The 14,369-nt window shown below is 46.0% G+C and overlaps 1 protein-coding gene across 1 annotated transcript; it reads right to left on the minus strand.

The window, feature by feature from the left end:
* Positions 1 to 8,933: 8,933 nt before the first annotated feature.
* On the minus strand, positions 8,934 to 14,249 carry yipf4 (Yip1 domain family, member 4). Its single transcript, XM_086122540.1, has 6 exons — positions 14,033 to 14,249; positions 13,351 to 13,504; positions 11,997 to 12,168; positions 10,409 to 10,486; positions 10,217 to 10,330; positions 8,934 to 9,209 (listed from the first exon to the last, which is right to left on the minus strand). Exons 1-6 carry the CDS (start codon positions 14,088 to 14,090, stop codon positions 9,072 to 9,074), a joined length of 714 nt encoding a protein of 237 aa, XP_085978666.1. The 5' UTR covers positions 14,091 to 14,249; the 3' UTR covers positions 8,934 to 9,071.
* Positions 14,250 to 14,369: the final 120 nt, after the last annotated feature.

A 14,369-nucleotide genomic window follows, 5' to 3' on the forward strand; every position in this document is an offset into this window, starting at 1 on the left:
GGATCGGTGCAGCGTCTGCTGTGTGTCATGTTCCGTATTCGGCAGCAGGTGGCACGCGTTCACTTCTGCCGCCTGCACACCTGCTGCCTATTTGCCAGTTATTGCACCTGCTATATCTAGGCGCTCCGGCGGTCGACTCATTGCCGGAGTATTACATGCTGTGCCACTGCTGTTGCCCGTGTTTCACAAATTATTATTCGATACCATTCGCGGTTAGTTACATTTTCGTCGTCCCAAGGGAATCATTATATTATCGTGCTTGATCTAGTATTTGTATTAACATACGTTCCTTGCCGGTTTTTGCAAGCGTTTTCTGTTGTCGTGTTTTCTTATTTTCCTGGTTCTCGTTTTTTACCAGCGGTTTCTGTTGTCGCGTTTTTCCTTTCCTGGCTATCGTTCTTTGACCAGCGTTTTCTGTTGTTTATTAGGCGGGATTTTTGTTTGTAATAAATATTTTTGTTTTGACGAAGTCCTTGTCGGTGTCTGCTCTTTCGGGGATCCACTTATTCTCGTTTTCTCCGTTACGTACGAAGCAGTTCCCTTTTCCTGCTTCGTGCAGAACGTGACAGAATACTCCGGCCACCATGGATCCCGCAGACATCGAGAAGGCTTTGTCGGCTCTGTCCCGTCAAGAGCAACTTAGGAGTCAGCAGAGCCAAGCCATTTCAGAGCTCCGCGGCGCGGTTTCCATGCTGGCTCACAGGTTCGATGAGTACGAACCTCGCGTAGCTTATTTAGAAGGACGGAGAGCACCTACCCCGGAAGTACCCGTCCAGTCACCTACATGTCGTGGGGAACCGATGCTGCCACACCCTCCACGTTATGGAGGCGAGCATGGTCAGTGCGGGCACTTCCTCCACCAGTGCTCGCTCATTTTTGACCAGCAACCTTCCAGCTATGTCAATGATGACGCAAAGGTTGCATACGTCATGAGCCTATTGACTGGTCAGGCGGCGTCATGGGCAATTGCAGTGAGCGAAGCAAAACCGAACCTTCGGTCTTCCTTCTCCGACTTCGTGGCTGCTTTTCGTCGGGTGTTCCATCATCCCGTGCGGGGAAGAGAGGCTGAGGGTCGGCTACTGGAGCTCCGACAAGGAAGACAATCCGTGGCGCACTACTCGATCGAGTTTCGCATCTTGGCCGCCCAGAGTGGCTATGGCGACCGGGCGCTGTGTGGCTTGTTTCGTCGCGGGCTGAACACGACGCTGAAGGATGAACTGGCCACCCGCGACAACTGTACCAACCTGGAGGAATTGATTGATCTCTCTCTGCTCCTGGACAACCGCCTGACAGAGAGAAGCCGGGAGCGTGCAGGTGGCTGGTTCCCATTCCGGCAAACAGCGGACCAAGGTGCATCCCCCGAGACAACTCGGATAGCTGGGTCCGAGGACCACTCCAGCGCCCGGAGGGCTGCCGCCAGGGAGGAGCCGATGCAGCTGGGGGGCGGAAGTTCCAAACCGGAGGAGAGACGGCGCCAGTTCAAGGACCAGGCTTGGTCCAACTGCGGCCTACCGGGACACCGGGCCGCTCCCTGCCCATCGGGACCTCAACCACCTACGTCCGTTGAGTACTGTGAGTCACGATCCCGCGTTGAATCTCAAGAGCCTCGGAGAGTCGACTCCCGGCCGGGACACCCCAGGAGACTTGAACTAGAGGGTGAGATCTACGGGGCGTCTCGGTCGAGGCGGATCAGAGCTCTGATTGACTCGGGGTCCGATGATTGTTTCCTCGATACGGACGTTGCCTCTGAGATAGGCTGTTCAATCGAGGAGCTAGCCGAAAAGAAGCGTGTCCACGATCTCGACGGGCGCCTTCTGGCGATGGTGACACAGATCACCGAACCTCTCGAGCTGAGATTATCTGGGAATCATGTCGAACACAGATGATTTTATCTAATGCATTCCCGAGCCATCCCTGTTGTTCTCGGTTTACCCTGGCTAAAGACACACAATCCTGTTATTTCATGGGAACGCCCAGCAATAGAAGTTTGGAGCCCGTTTTGTTACGAGCATTGCTTGCGATCCGCCGTAGGAGGTTGCGTGTGTGTCCGTAACAATGCTCCCGAAATCATCTGCCTTGACGGAGTGCCTAGTTGCTATCACGACTTGCAACCGGTTTTTAGCAAGGACCGCGCCCGATCTTTGCCTCCACACCGTCCGTACGACTGCGCCATAGACTTGCAGGTGGGCGCCCCGCTGCCGAGCTCTCGGCTTTATCAGGTGTCTCATCCTGAACAAGAGGCATTAAGGGAGTACATTAATAGCTTGCTCGCTGCAGGTCTTATTAGACCATCACGATCACCGTTGGGTGCGGGGTTCTTCTTTGTCGAAAAGAAGGACAAGTCGTTGCGGCCGTGTGTGGACTATCGTGGGCTCAATGACATCACCATTAAGAATAAATACCCGCTTCCGTTGTTAGACTCTGCTTTCGCTCCCTTACAGTCGACCACCATTTTCTCTAAATTAGACTTACGTAGTGCGTACCATCTGGTTCGCGTGCGGGAAGGGGACGAATGGAAGACGGCCTTTAAGACTCCATTAGGCCATTTCGAGTACTTAGTCATGCCTTTCGGTTTGACTAATGCTCCCGCGGTGTTCCAAAGTCTGGTAAATGACGTATTGAGAGACCTGTTAAACGTATTCTGTTTTGTGTATCTCGATGATATTTTGATTTTCTCCCGGTTGTTACAGGAACACAAACAGCATGTCAGGCTCATTTTACAACGGTTATTAGAGAACAGGCTCTTCGTCAAGGCAGAAAAGTGTGAATTCCATGTGCAAACCATCTCTTTCCTGGGATTTATAATCGAGCAGGGCAAGCTGAAAGCCGACCCCGTTAAAACTAAGGCGGTGGTGGAATGGCCAACACCCACTAGCCGTAAAGAACTGCAACGGTTCTTGGGGTTTGCTAATTTTTATAGAAGATTTGTCCGTAACTATAGCCAAAAGGCTCTTCTGTTAACCCGGTTGACATCCATTAAGATCCCTTTCAAGTGGGATTCGGACGCGGATTCTGCATTCACGTATTTAAAGAAGGCCTTCACTAACCCGCCCGTACTACATCATCCTGATCCTAACCATCCTTTTGTTGTTGAGGTGGACGCCTCGGATTCAGGAGTGGGGGCGGTTTTGTCTCAACGTTCTCCGGTTGACCAGAGGCTACACCCCTGCGCTTTTTTCTCTCGTCGACTCAGTGCCGCCGAGTCGAACTATGACGTAGGAAACCGCGAACTACTGGCGGTAGTAGCGGCCCTACAGGAATGGAGACACTGGCTCGAGGGGACTAAGGAGCCATTCACTGTTTTCACGGACCATAAAAACTTAGAGTACATTCGCTCCGCCAAAAGATTGAATTCACGACAGGCCCGGTGGGCACTTCTGTTGATTCGGTTCAATTTCACCCTCACATACTGTCCCGGTTCAAAGAACACCAAGCCTGACGCCCTCTCCCATCTCCACGATCCTGTAGAAAAGGACCGCACGCCAGGAACCATACTTCCAGACCATTGCATCATGGGGACGTTGAGGTGGGAGATCGAGCGGAGGGTTCAGGAGGCTCAAGATGGGGTCCAAGTCCCGGCTGATTGTCCCGCAGGGAAGCTGTTTGTGCCTCCACCACTGCGCTCGGAGGTGTTGCAGTGGGGGCACGCGTCCAAGGTGGCTTGCCATCCCGGGGTGAACCGGACTTTGCACCTCATCTCCCAGCGGTTCTGGTGGCCAGAGCAACGGAAGGATGTCATGGAGTTCATCAACGCCTGCTCCACCTGCGCCTGCAGCAAGGCCTCGCATCGGCCTCCGGCTGGATTGCTCCAACCACTACCCATTCCTCCTCGACCTTGGTCCCACATCTCCCTGGACTTTGTCACGGGTCTTCCTCCATCCCGTGGGCGGTCCGTCATTCTCACCATTGTGGACCGTTTCTCTAAATCAGCCCACTTCATCCCACTGTCCAAATTGCCGTCGGCGTTGGAGACCGCCAACCTCCTCGTCAGGCATGTCTTCTGCCTCCCTAGCATTCCTCAGGACATTGTGTCCGACCGGGGGCCCCAGTTCGTCTCCAGAGTGTGGAAGCGGTTCTGCCGGTCCCTGGGGGCCACGGTGAGTTTGACGTCGGGATACCACCCACAGTCCAACGGGCAGGCGGAGCGCGCTAACCAGGATCTGGGGGCGGCCCTCCGTTGTGTGTGTCTCCACCGTCCCTCGTCCTGGGCTGACCACTTACCTTGGGTGGAGTATGCTCACAACACCCTCGTCTCTTCAGCCACTGGGCGGTCTCCTTTCATGACGGCCTACGGTTATCAACCACCGCTGTTCCCATCCCAGGAGGGTCAGGTGGAAGTTCCGTCTGTGCAGTTCCACCTCAAACGGGCCCATCGAGTATGGAAGGAGGCCAGGGCCGCATTGTCCCGCACCGCGTCCAGAAACCGGCAGATCGCGGACCGTCGGCGACGCCCGGCGCCGACCTACATGGTGGGGCAGAAGGTGTGGCTGGCTACGAGGGACCTGCGCTTGGCCGGCACGTCTGCCAAGTTGGGGCCACGTTTCACCGGACCGTTTGTGGTGGACTCCATCATCAGCCCTGTCACAGTCAAGCTCCGGTTGCCAGCCTCAATGAAGGTTCACCCCGTGTTCCACGTCTCACTGATCAAGCCGGTAGCGACCAGTCCCTTGGCTCCGTCTCCCACCCCGCCTCCCCCTCCGCGGGTCGTCGACGGTGACCCCGTGTACACTGTGCGGGCCATCCTGGACTCTCGGCGCAGGGGTAAGGGGTTCCAGTATCTGGTTGACTGGGAGGGCTACGGGCCAGAGGATCGACAATGGGTCCCCCGCTCCTGGATCTTGGATCCGTCCCTGCTTCGTGACTTCCACGCTTCTCACCCGTCCAAACCGGGTGGGCCGCCGGGAGGCGTCCGTTGAGGGGGGGGGGTACTGTCATGTTCCGTATTCGGCAGCAGGTGGCACGCGTTCACTTCTGCCGCCTGCACACCTGCTGCCTATTTGCCAGTGATTGCACCTGCTATATCTAGGCGCTCCGGCGGTCGACTCATTGCCGGAGTATTACATGCCGTGCCACTGCTGTTTCACAAATTATTATTCGATACCATTCGCGGTTAGTTACATTTTCGTCGTCCCAAGGGAATCATTATATTATCGTGCTTGATCTAGTATTTGTATTAACATACGTTCCTTGCCGGTTTTTGCAAGCGTTTTCTGTTGTCGTGTTTTCTTATTTTCCTGGTTCTCGTTTTTTACCAGCGTTTTCTGTTGTCGCGTTTTTCCTTTCCTGGCTATCGTTCTTTGACCAGCGTTTTCTGTTGTTTATTAGGCGGGATTTTTGTTTGTAATAAATATTTTTGTTTTGACGAAGTCCTTGTCGGTGTCTGCTCTTTCGGGGATCCACTTATTCTCGTTTTCTCCGTTACGTACGAAGCAGTTCCCTTTTCCTGCTTCGTGCGGAACGTGACACTGTGATGCGGACGTTGTATCGGTCTGTCGTGGTGAAGAAGGAGCTGAGCCAAAGGGCGAAGCTCTCAATTTACCGGTCGATCTACGTTCCAGCCCTCATCTATGGTCACGAGCTATGGGTCGTGACAGAAAGAACGAGATCCCGGTTACAAGCGGCCGAAATGAGTTTTCTCCGCAGGGTGTCCGGGCTCTCCCTTAGAGATAAGGTGAGAAGCTCGGTCATCCGGGAGGGGCTCAGAGTCGAGCCGCTTCTCCTCCACATCGAGAGGAGCCAGATGAGGTGGCTTGGGCATCTGATTCGGATGCCTCCTGAGCGCCTCCCTGGTGAGGTGTTGTCCCACCGGGAGGAGACCCAGAGGAAGACCCAGGACACGCTGGAGAGACTATGTCACCCAGCTGGCCTGGGAACGTCTCGGGATCCCCCGGGGAGAGCTGGAAGAAGTAGCTAGGGAGAGGGAAGTCTGGGCTTCCCTGCTAAAGCTATTGCCCCCGCGACCCGGCCCCGGATAAGCGGTAGATGATGGATGGATGGATGGATGTTTTTGCTTGGTTTTCTAAAGAATACCTATAGTTTACTTTTAACATGTTCTGTGTGAGATTTCCAGCATAGTTTTGCATCAGTGACGTCAAGAAATTGAATTTCATGTTCTATCTATTTGAATAGTCTACGATGATCTTGACTTGGTGTGTGGTTTGTATGGTGATTACAAGATTATAACATTTGTTTTATTAAATAAATTACATTTAAATTTATTTCTATCAAACCAAAAATTGATTTGTATGAAACCAGTTATTTAACATATTTAATTCTTTTTCAACAGTAGTCAGAAGTTGCTCGAGATTTTCTACTCATTCATCTAAGGCGACTCCTCCCTTCTGTCATTTTTATCACTAATCTATACACATTAATCTACAGACCAGACACACGCAGCAGGATTTGTTAAGAAAACATTGCACACAGTGCACAATACTCTAATCCCTATCATGAAATTCTTTTTTCATCCCGCACATTCTCAATTTTCTCAGCAAGACCAACATGATGTTGTTGCTCCGCTAGTAGCTGGTAACACCAACAAGACTCCAGCTAGTCACCAGCTATCACGAGCTCCTGGCTGGACCCCAGAAACATGCTGGGTGGCTCTCAGAATCAGAATCATCTTTATTGGCCAAGTATGTAGAACACACAAGGAATTTGTCTCCGGTATAACCTAACACGCTGCATTAGTATCATCATAAACAAGGACATGACAGATAAGTATGGAAAAATTAAGTATGGAAGGACATTTCGTAATGTAAGTGAACCGTAGTGCGGTAGTACCACCCAGTGACAACTGTGAGACAATGTGCAAAGTATCAAGCAGAGCTAAAGTGATCAGTGGTAGAATACAATACTTTAAAGTGACCAGTAGCAGTATTTGTAGGACAAGAAGTGTGCAATTGTGCAGATGTTCTCGAGCACTTTGAAGTGTCTGGTGCGGTTGAGTATACGTCAGTGACTGTTGAGGGAGTTAATGGCTGGAGAGAAGAAGCTGTTTAAGTGTCTGCTGGATTTGGTGCGCATGGATCGGTAGTGCCTGCCTGAGGGGAGTACCTGGAAAAGGTGGTGGGCAGGGTGCGGGGGATCCAGTAGGATTTTCCGTGCCTTTGTTTTGATTCTTGCAGTGTGCAAGTCCTCAAGAGTGGGTAAGGCGGTGCCAATGATTTTTTTTCTGCCGTCCTAACTGTATGTTGAAGTCTGATTTTGTCCTTTCTTGTGGCGGCTCCAAACCAAACCGTGATGGAAGAACACAGGATTGATTCGATGACCGCCGTGTAGAACTGTGGCAGGCCATGCTTCCTCAGCAGCCTCAGGAAGTACATCCTCTGCTGGGCCTTTTTCAGGATGGATTTGATGTTGACCTCCCACTTCATGTCCTGGGAGACTGTGATTCCCAGGAACTTTAAGGTCTCGATGGTTGACACAGGACAGTTGGATAGTGTGACAGGCAGCTGTGGTGAAGGATGTTTCCTGAAGTCCACGATCATCTCTACAGTCTTGAGCGTGTTCAGCCCTAGGTTGTGTCAGTGACCACAAAACCATGCTGGTCTACACAGTGTTTGTTTGTTTGTTTTAAGCAGTGGCGGTAATGACTGTCATCTTCCTTATTGACAAATCTCAATGTAGAATATATCCGTCCATTTTCCAAACCACTTTATCCTCACAAGGGTCGCGGGGGGTGCTGTGGAGCCAGTCCCAACTGTCTTTGGGCTGTTGGCGGGGGACACCCTGAACCGGTTACCAGCCAATTGCAGGCCACACACAGACAAACAACCATCCGCGCTCACACTTTGGGACAATTTTGAGTGTTCCATTAACCTGCCTTGCATGTTTTTGAAATGTGGGAGGAAACCGGCGAACCCGGAGAAAACACACAGGCATGGGGAGAACACGCAAACTCGACAAAAGGAGGCCGGAGCCAGAATCCAACCTTGCACCTCTGCACTGTGAGGTCGATGCGCTAACCACTGGACTACCTGGCCGCCCCAGTAGAATAGATGTTAACGTGCCAAAAATGTGTTATTCCACAAGTTTTAGTTTTTTCCATTGCATGTATGGGTGTCTCTGTAGTTTTATCATGACATAAAACTAAATAAATTCACAATCAATGGGTTACTTCGTATTGACATAGACACACTTTATGGAGAAAGACTATGTTTTAGTGACTGACCAAAAGTTAACAGAACACCAGTAAACAATCTTTAGAAGTGTTGCCAACTTGCCAAAACCAATAAATGAGTTAGTCTCGCAGTTCCATCTTTCCATAGAATTCTCGTCGTTACAATTTGTAGGCCAATCTGCAAAATGCTGATTAAAATGCATGAGTAGCCATACTCTTTTGAAAGTTGTGAACAATTAAAAGGCAATGTTATGAAACAAATAGTATGTGAACCCTTTGGAATTACCTGAACTTACTTTTTTCCACCACGCATGGTAAATATTTACATAGTGTGTTCAATAAAAATACATGAGAGCATATTGTTTGTGTGGTATTAGTTCAAGCAAACTGTGTTTGTCTATTGTTGTGACTTGATGAAGATCAGAACACATTTTATGACCAATTTATGCAAAAATCCAGATAATACCTTAAGGGTTCACATACTTTTTCTTGCAACTGTAATTTACGATTGCGATTAAAACATTAAAAAAAAAAAAAAACATTTGACCAGGGTCCTACTGAATGCTGTCTCGGATCATCCGCAATCACAAATATTTGCCACAAAATTTAGTAAAGTGCATTTTAAGGAGAACAGCGCTTAAAAAGCTGCTATAAAAAGTCTCTACCACAGGCAACTTATAAATGGTATTATCCCATCTGGATTGAACTGGTAGGAGGGCTGCACGGTTGAAGCTGTGAAACCAGCTGCTTTGTTTATTTATTTATTTAAACTGAACATTATGAAGACATAAGAGTTAAAAGTACATATTGGTTTGGATTTGGATTGGATACAACTTTATTGTCAAATATACAAGGAACACACAATGTTAACATCCCCAGAGATTTTTTTTCCACCTTGTGGGGTATGTGTCACGGTCCATGAAAAAGTCCACAGTTCAAATTCATCTCGTCAGACACCGGTATAGAGTGATAGGAAGTAAATGTACAGAAGGAAAATGGGATAGATGAGAAGAGGCTTCTTTGTTTTAAATTCATCGCCAACCAGCAGTGATGCAGCGCTGTAGGCGGCCCAGAAAACTCCAAACAGCTGAAAAGAGCAAGCAATGATAACCATCAACATCTGATTTTTTTCATTTTATATTAACAAACCTAAGAGCGTGTTAATCAAAAGCACATTTTACAACAAGTATGAAACATCCATGTCACATCAAACAAAACAATGCTGCTTAAATATAATTTAACCGGTTCTTTTGCTCAAAGAAGAATGACCTAATACTTGTGCGACTGTACCTTTCTTATTGCGGTCGTAGGTTGCAGAGCTGCTAAGTAGCATTTGAACACACTGAGGTGTTCCTAATGGTTTGCCCCGCTTTTGTCGCTTAGTAAGGTCGTCAAGATGTTGCAAAAGATTTTGAGTATCATGTATTGAACAACTATAGGAATGATGGTAACCTTCACCCTTTTAGGGACAGCGGTTGCTACAGTGGACAGCTTATCATGTTATCAGGTTACAGGCTGCATGAAAGAGTTAACATTAATACCTCTGTGAAAAGAGTTTATCAGAACTAGCTCTTATTATCCAAGGCTCGACATGCGTGGTTTCGCATTCCAGTTTGCAAGGCAAAATTTGCATTTCGTGCCACATCAAAACACATTGAATAGCAAAACTGAGAATCAACCGCTGGACGTCAAATACTCGTCGGCAGTCAGAGGTGTGGGCAAGCTCGGTGCTACTTGGAACACACCAGGGAACCAGCAATAAGCGGAGGGGGAAACTAATGCCATCGGTAGCATCCGCTACTCTTTAAAATTTTCGGAATTACGACGTGTTACTTGTGTAACAAGTTGTGTTCAGTGATTTCCGTAACATTTGTCAGTACTGCGTTTTTTGCGGTGCTGCATTTCAGTTTGCAGCTTGATCAAGGTGCAAAATTCCAATTATGACTCGTCAACTGCAATGCCGAGCCACTTATTTCGAACGTCGTTGTGCGTGTGACTTACGGCTTAATTACGCTTTATAAAAGCAGTTTATTTCTATTTTCTATATTACGTTGTGCATCTCAGGATGCCGGCGCATGAACGTCATTGACTCACTTTGATGAAGGTCGAAACCACCTCAAAACCTCCGATCACAAGAAGAAACGGGGCTATAACAATTAGCGGAAGAAGGGAATATCCAATCACTCCTAGGACCTGACCGTAGGAAACCTGCTCAAAACAAGTCTCATTAGAATAACACTTATTACATTCGAAAAAGTGTGGCGACTAAAAATCAGCTCAACTTACCTCGCCGCCAAGAACACGTGCCAAGAGAAAAATTGTTAGTGCTCCAAATATCCAGATGGTGATGATCCAGGAAACCACCTGCCAATTCAAAGCAGCGTTTCAGTTTCAGGGTTCTTTTAACGGGCATTTGAATCAGACAGCTTGGCACAATGCCCATCATTACAACTTTTACAGTATATCTTTTTCGTGCCAGGTGAGCCAGGTACAAAACCAGTCAAGGTAACTGAGAAAATCACAGCTTTCTTTGGCATGCAATGTATCTGCGGTAATGCAGTCAAATGGCTAAATATTTTTCCAGATTCCCTGTCATCCTGAACAGCATCTGAGCTATTAAAAAATGGATGGGTGGAACCATTTTCACTCAGTACCACAGTTCAGTATCGTTGAGTTCAAGAAAGTATGGAGAACAGTCAGGATCACAAAAGCAACTTAAAACTGACAAGATGTTGCTGCCTTTATATTCCACAAGCGCAATATGAATCAGAATGCAGTGTTTAACTCGTGAGGGCGCATTGAACAGAAATGTTGGGTTTGACTTCCCCTTTAAAAGCGTATTGAATTATACATAATAATTGGGAATGCTCATTCCTGAGTACCGGATTGGCCCGAATATAAGACGGTCCTGATTATAAGACGACCCCCTTTTTCAAGACTCAAGTTTGAAAAATACTTTTTGAACTCCAAATTAATAATTATACAGAAAATAATTACAGTACATCTGAAACAAATGATGATAACAATATATTTGAGAGAAAAAGCATGTTATTTTGCCTCATTCAAATCTTAACACCAGAACATTTAAATATGTAAACTAAAGTGCAATCACATTCGTAAATGAATGGCTTTTGGTTTTTGGAATGTAAATTACATCATAACTTCTCCTCAGCTGCCGGTTAACCTGGCCGATCTTCAACCCACTTTTCTCTAGATTGTCGTGACGTTTCTCCATTTTTTGTTATCTCTTCTATTATTTTCTTCTCTTTTCTTTCTTACTGCTATTTTTTATTTATCTTCTTCGTGCTTCCGCCATTTTTATTTTTATTCTTCGTGACATGGGTTCACTTTGGCCTGGGGAGTCAAGTTCAGCATTCGCTTCAATGATATCTGGCGCCATCTAGCGTCGTGAATGGGTATAATGTCTAGACCCCGAATATAAGACGACCCCCACTTTTTCAGTCTTATTTTAATCCAAAAAATACCCCATCTTATATTCGGGCCAATACGGTAATATGGAAATGTGGAATAGTATTAAATGATGAGGCATACTATGGAATGTTGTTCAGCAATCATACAGAGCTTTATCTAATGAGCTGAAAAGTTTAGAGTTGGAATGATATCAGTCTGTCAAAATGTGGAACTAAGAGGTAAAAAAAAAAAAAAGACTTTCTTTGAAATGCCGAAAAAAAACATCCTAGGAATGCGCGGAACAATTTTGAATTGCTTAACACTAACCTACCTCCCTCCATAAATGATATGGATAGTAAAATCTAAAGTGTTGAGATGAGCCTCAAATGGTTTTGTGGAAATTGGAGATGCAGTTTGTAACACATCTTGTCACATTTGGACCATCATATAATGATCTGCTCACCCTAAACTGTCCATAGATCGAGATCATAGAGAAGAGTAGGACCACAGCAAGTGGGCCCCAGAAGTCCGGGTTATCTCTGACCACCTGTCTGTTGTAGCCCAACGATGGCATTGGCATAAGCACACACCGAATCTTGTAGTAGATGTCCTTCACGTCAATGTCCAGCTCATCACTGATCACACATACATCATCACATTTAATGACAAAAGAGTTAAATGGATGAATGGATTTGCATACTGAGAAGACAGTCAAATCACATAACAACAAAAGAAAAACATGAAGTGCATCCCTGTGTAAAAATGCTACAGAAACCTAAAGTTTCACCAAGCTAGGCATCCGTGATATTTATCAGTATATCTCGACTGCTGACACTTATGTCATGTTGACATAAATAACACAACTCAACAACAGCCAGTAAGCATTAGAAAGTGTTGAATGACTCGAAAAATAAAGTCGGCAACAACAACAGTATTCTTCAGAATCAGAATCAGAATCAGAATCATCTTTATTGGCCAAGTATGTAGAACACACAAGGAATTTGTCTCCGGTATAACACGCTGCATTAGTATCATCGTAAACAACAAATCATTGAACCATTTTAGAGTAACCAGTAGCAGTATTTGGGTAAAAATAATATTTTCCACCATCCAAAAATTGTTTCGGGCATTCACACGAGCCAATTCAGGCAAGTACAACAGCCTAGAAATACTGAGTAATAAATGGATTGTCCACTTTCTCCATAGTTTAGTTAAATGTCCATCCTTATTTCTATTGGCTAATCACTGTCATAAAATGTCAATTTTCTTTGTGCTTCTTTTTTATTTTACGGCTAGTTAAGCTTTCCTACAATGCTCTGTCCACACAAGCAATGACAACCACATTTACTGCTTCAGACAACAAAGTGTATGCAGAAAAGTGGTGAAGATTGCACGACTGTCTGTGTCCTATGTGTTGTGTTGTATTATTTTTGTTATTTTGACTTCAAAATGGCCCCGCGAGAGTGGCTGCCTTTCCAGCAGCTCCTATATTTTGTTGTTCGACTTCTTCCTTTCATAACTTTGCTGCTGTGAATTGGGAATTTCTCCATTGCGAGACTAATAAAGGCTTTCTTATCTTATCTTATTTGTCACAGTTAAACATCTTACACAACAATTTAACATTGCACATCTGTCTACAAAAGGGGTCATCAACTTCAAAATTAGTACTCAGCATCAAAAAGGTTGGTGATCCCTGGTTTAAGAAGTGTAATTTAAAATTGCAGCAATACCACAAGTTTGTCTTTAAGATCTCCTAGAAATGGCCACATCGACTCTATAGGTGTGCATTGTAATAGCACAAAAAATCATTGACTTACAGAAGAGGTTTGTTCTCCTCACCATCATCTTCTTCCACTTCCAGCAGCCAACCGTACCCTCGCTGTCTCAGGAAGGCAGTGGCATAGGGGTCTTTACCACTGTCACTGCCCATATTGACTTTGATCTCAGGGGCAGCGATTGTGCCACTAAGCTCTGTAGGATACAGATGATTATTATTTTTCATTATTTATTTGAAATACATTACAAGTCATTACTGGAAAAACACAATGCGACTGAAATACTTGAATTAATTACGTAATTAGATGAATTCAAGATGTATACAGTATTCTTGACCAGTTGAGCATTAATACACTTCGCTTTAAAATAATTTAATGTCACTGCCTAACTTACCATCTTAAAAAAACACATTGGTCAAGCTAGCATCGTATTGCTATGTAATCGATCAAACATAATGTCAAAAATATATATTGGATGACCAACTGGGTTTGTGTGAATATCTAGCATTAGTCACTGCACGTCCACATTGGGTTTAGTAAAAATGATTCCATAGCCATGTCATTGCTACATAACTAACTATGTGACATTTACACTTCGCGCAACACGTGTAAATATTGTTGACAACATTCGTGACAAAACAATACAATACCAGCATAATGACGCCAAGTGATGTGTTCTTGGGCCTCGTATGCTCGCAGGCAAGCTCAATCGCCGTTAGCTTACCTTGCGCCTCAGTCGAGGAGACAAATGTAAAGTCTCCGTTGTTGGGAGAAAACTGCATGGTTTCAGTTCGAACGCGTCAAATTCACAAAAGACCATTCGAATAGGAAAGTTGGGAAATATCCCCGGGGGTCGCTGTCATTAGCTACAGCTCTTTTGGGTGTTTGACTATCGCATCTTGTTTTCGTCTGTTGACTCCGCGAAGGAAAGCGGAAGTGCAGAGGATGCTGGGAAATGGGACACGTCTCATGATGCATTCAATTAATGTGAACTCAGTTTGGAATTTGGAAACGTCGATAAAGAAAGAAGCATCATGTAACTGACTGTGATGTGTTTTCTG

This window comes from Hippocampus guttulatus, chromosome 10, assembly GCF_054856545.1.
Source record: "Hippocampus guttulatus isolate MCC_2025c chromosome 10, RoL_Hgut_1.0, whole genome shotgun sequence".
In the NCBI taxonomy this organism is placed as follows: Eukaryota; Metazoa; Chordata; class Actinopteri; order Syngnathiformes; family Syngnathidae; genus Hippocampus; species Hippocampus guttulatus.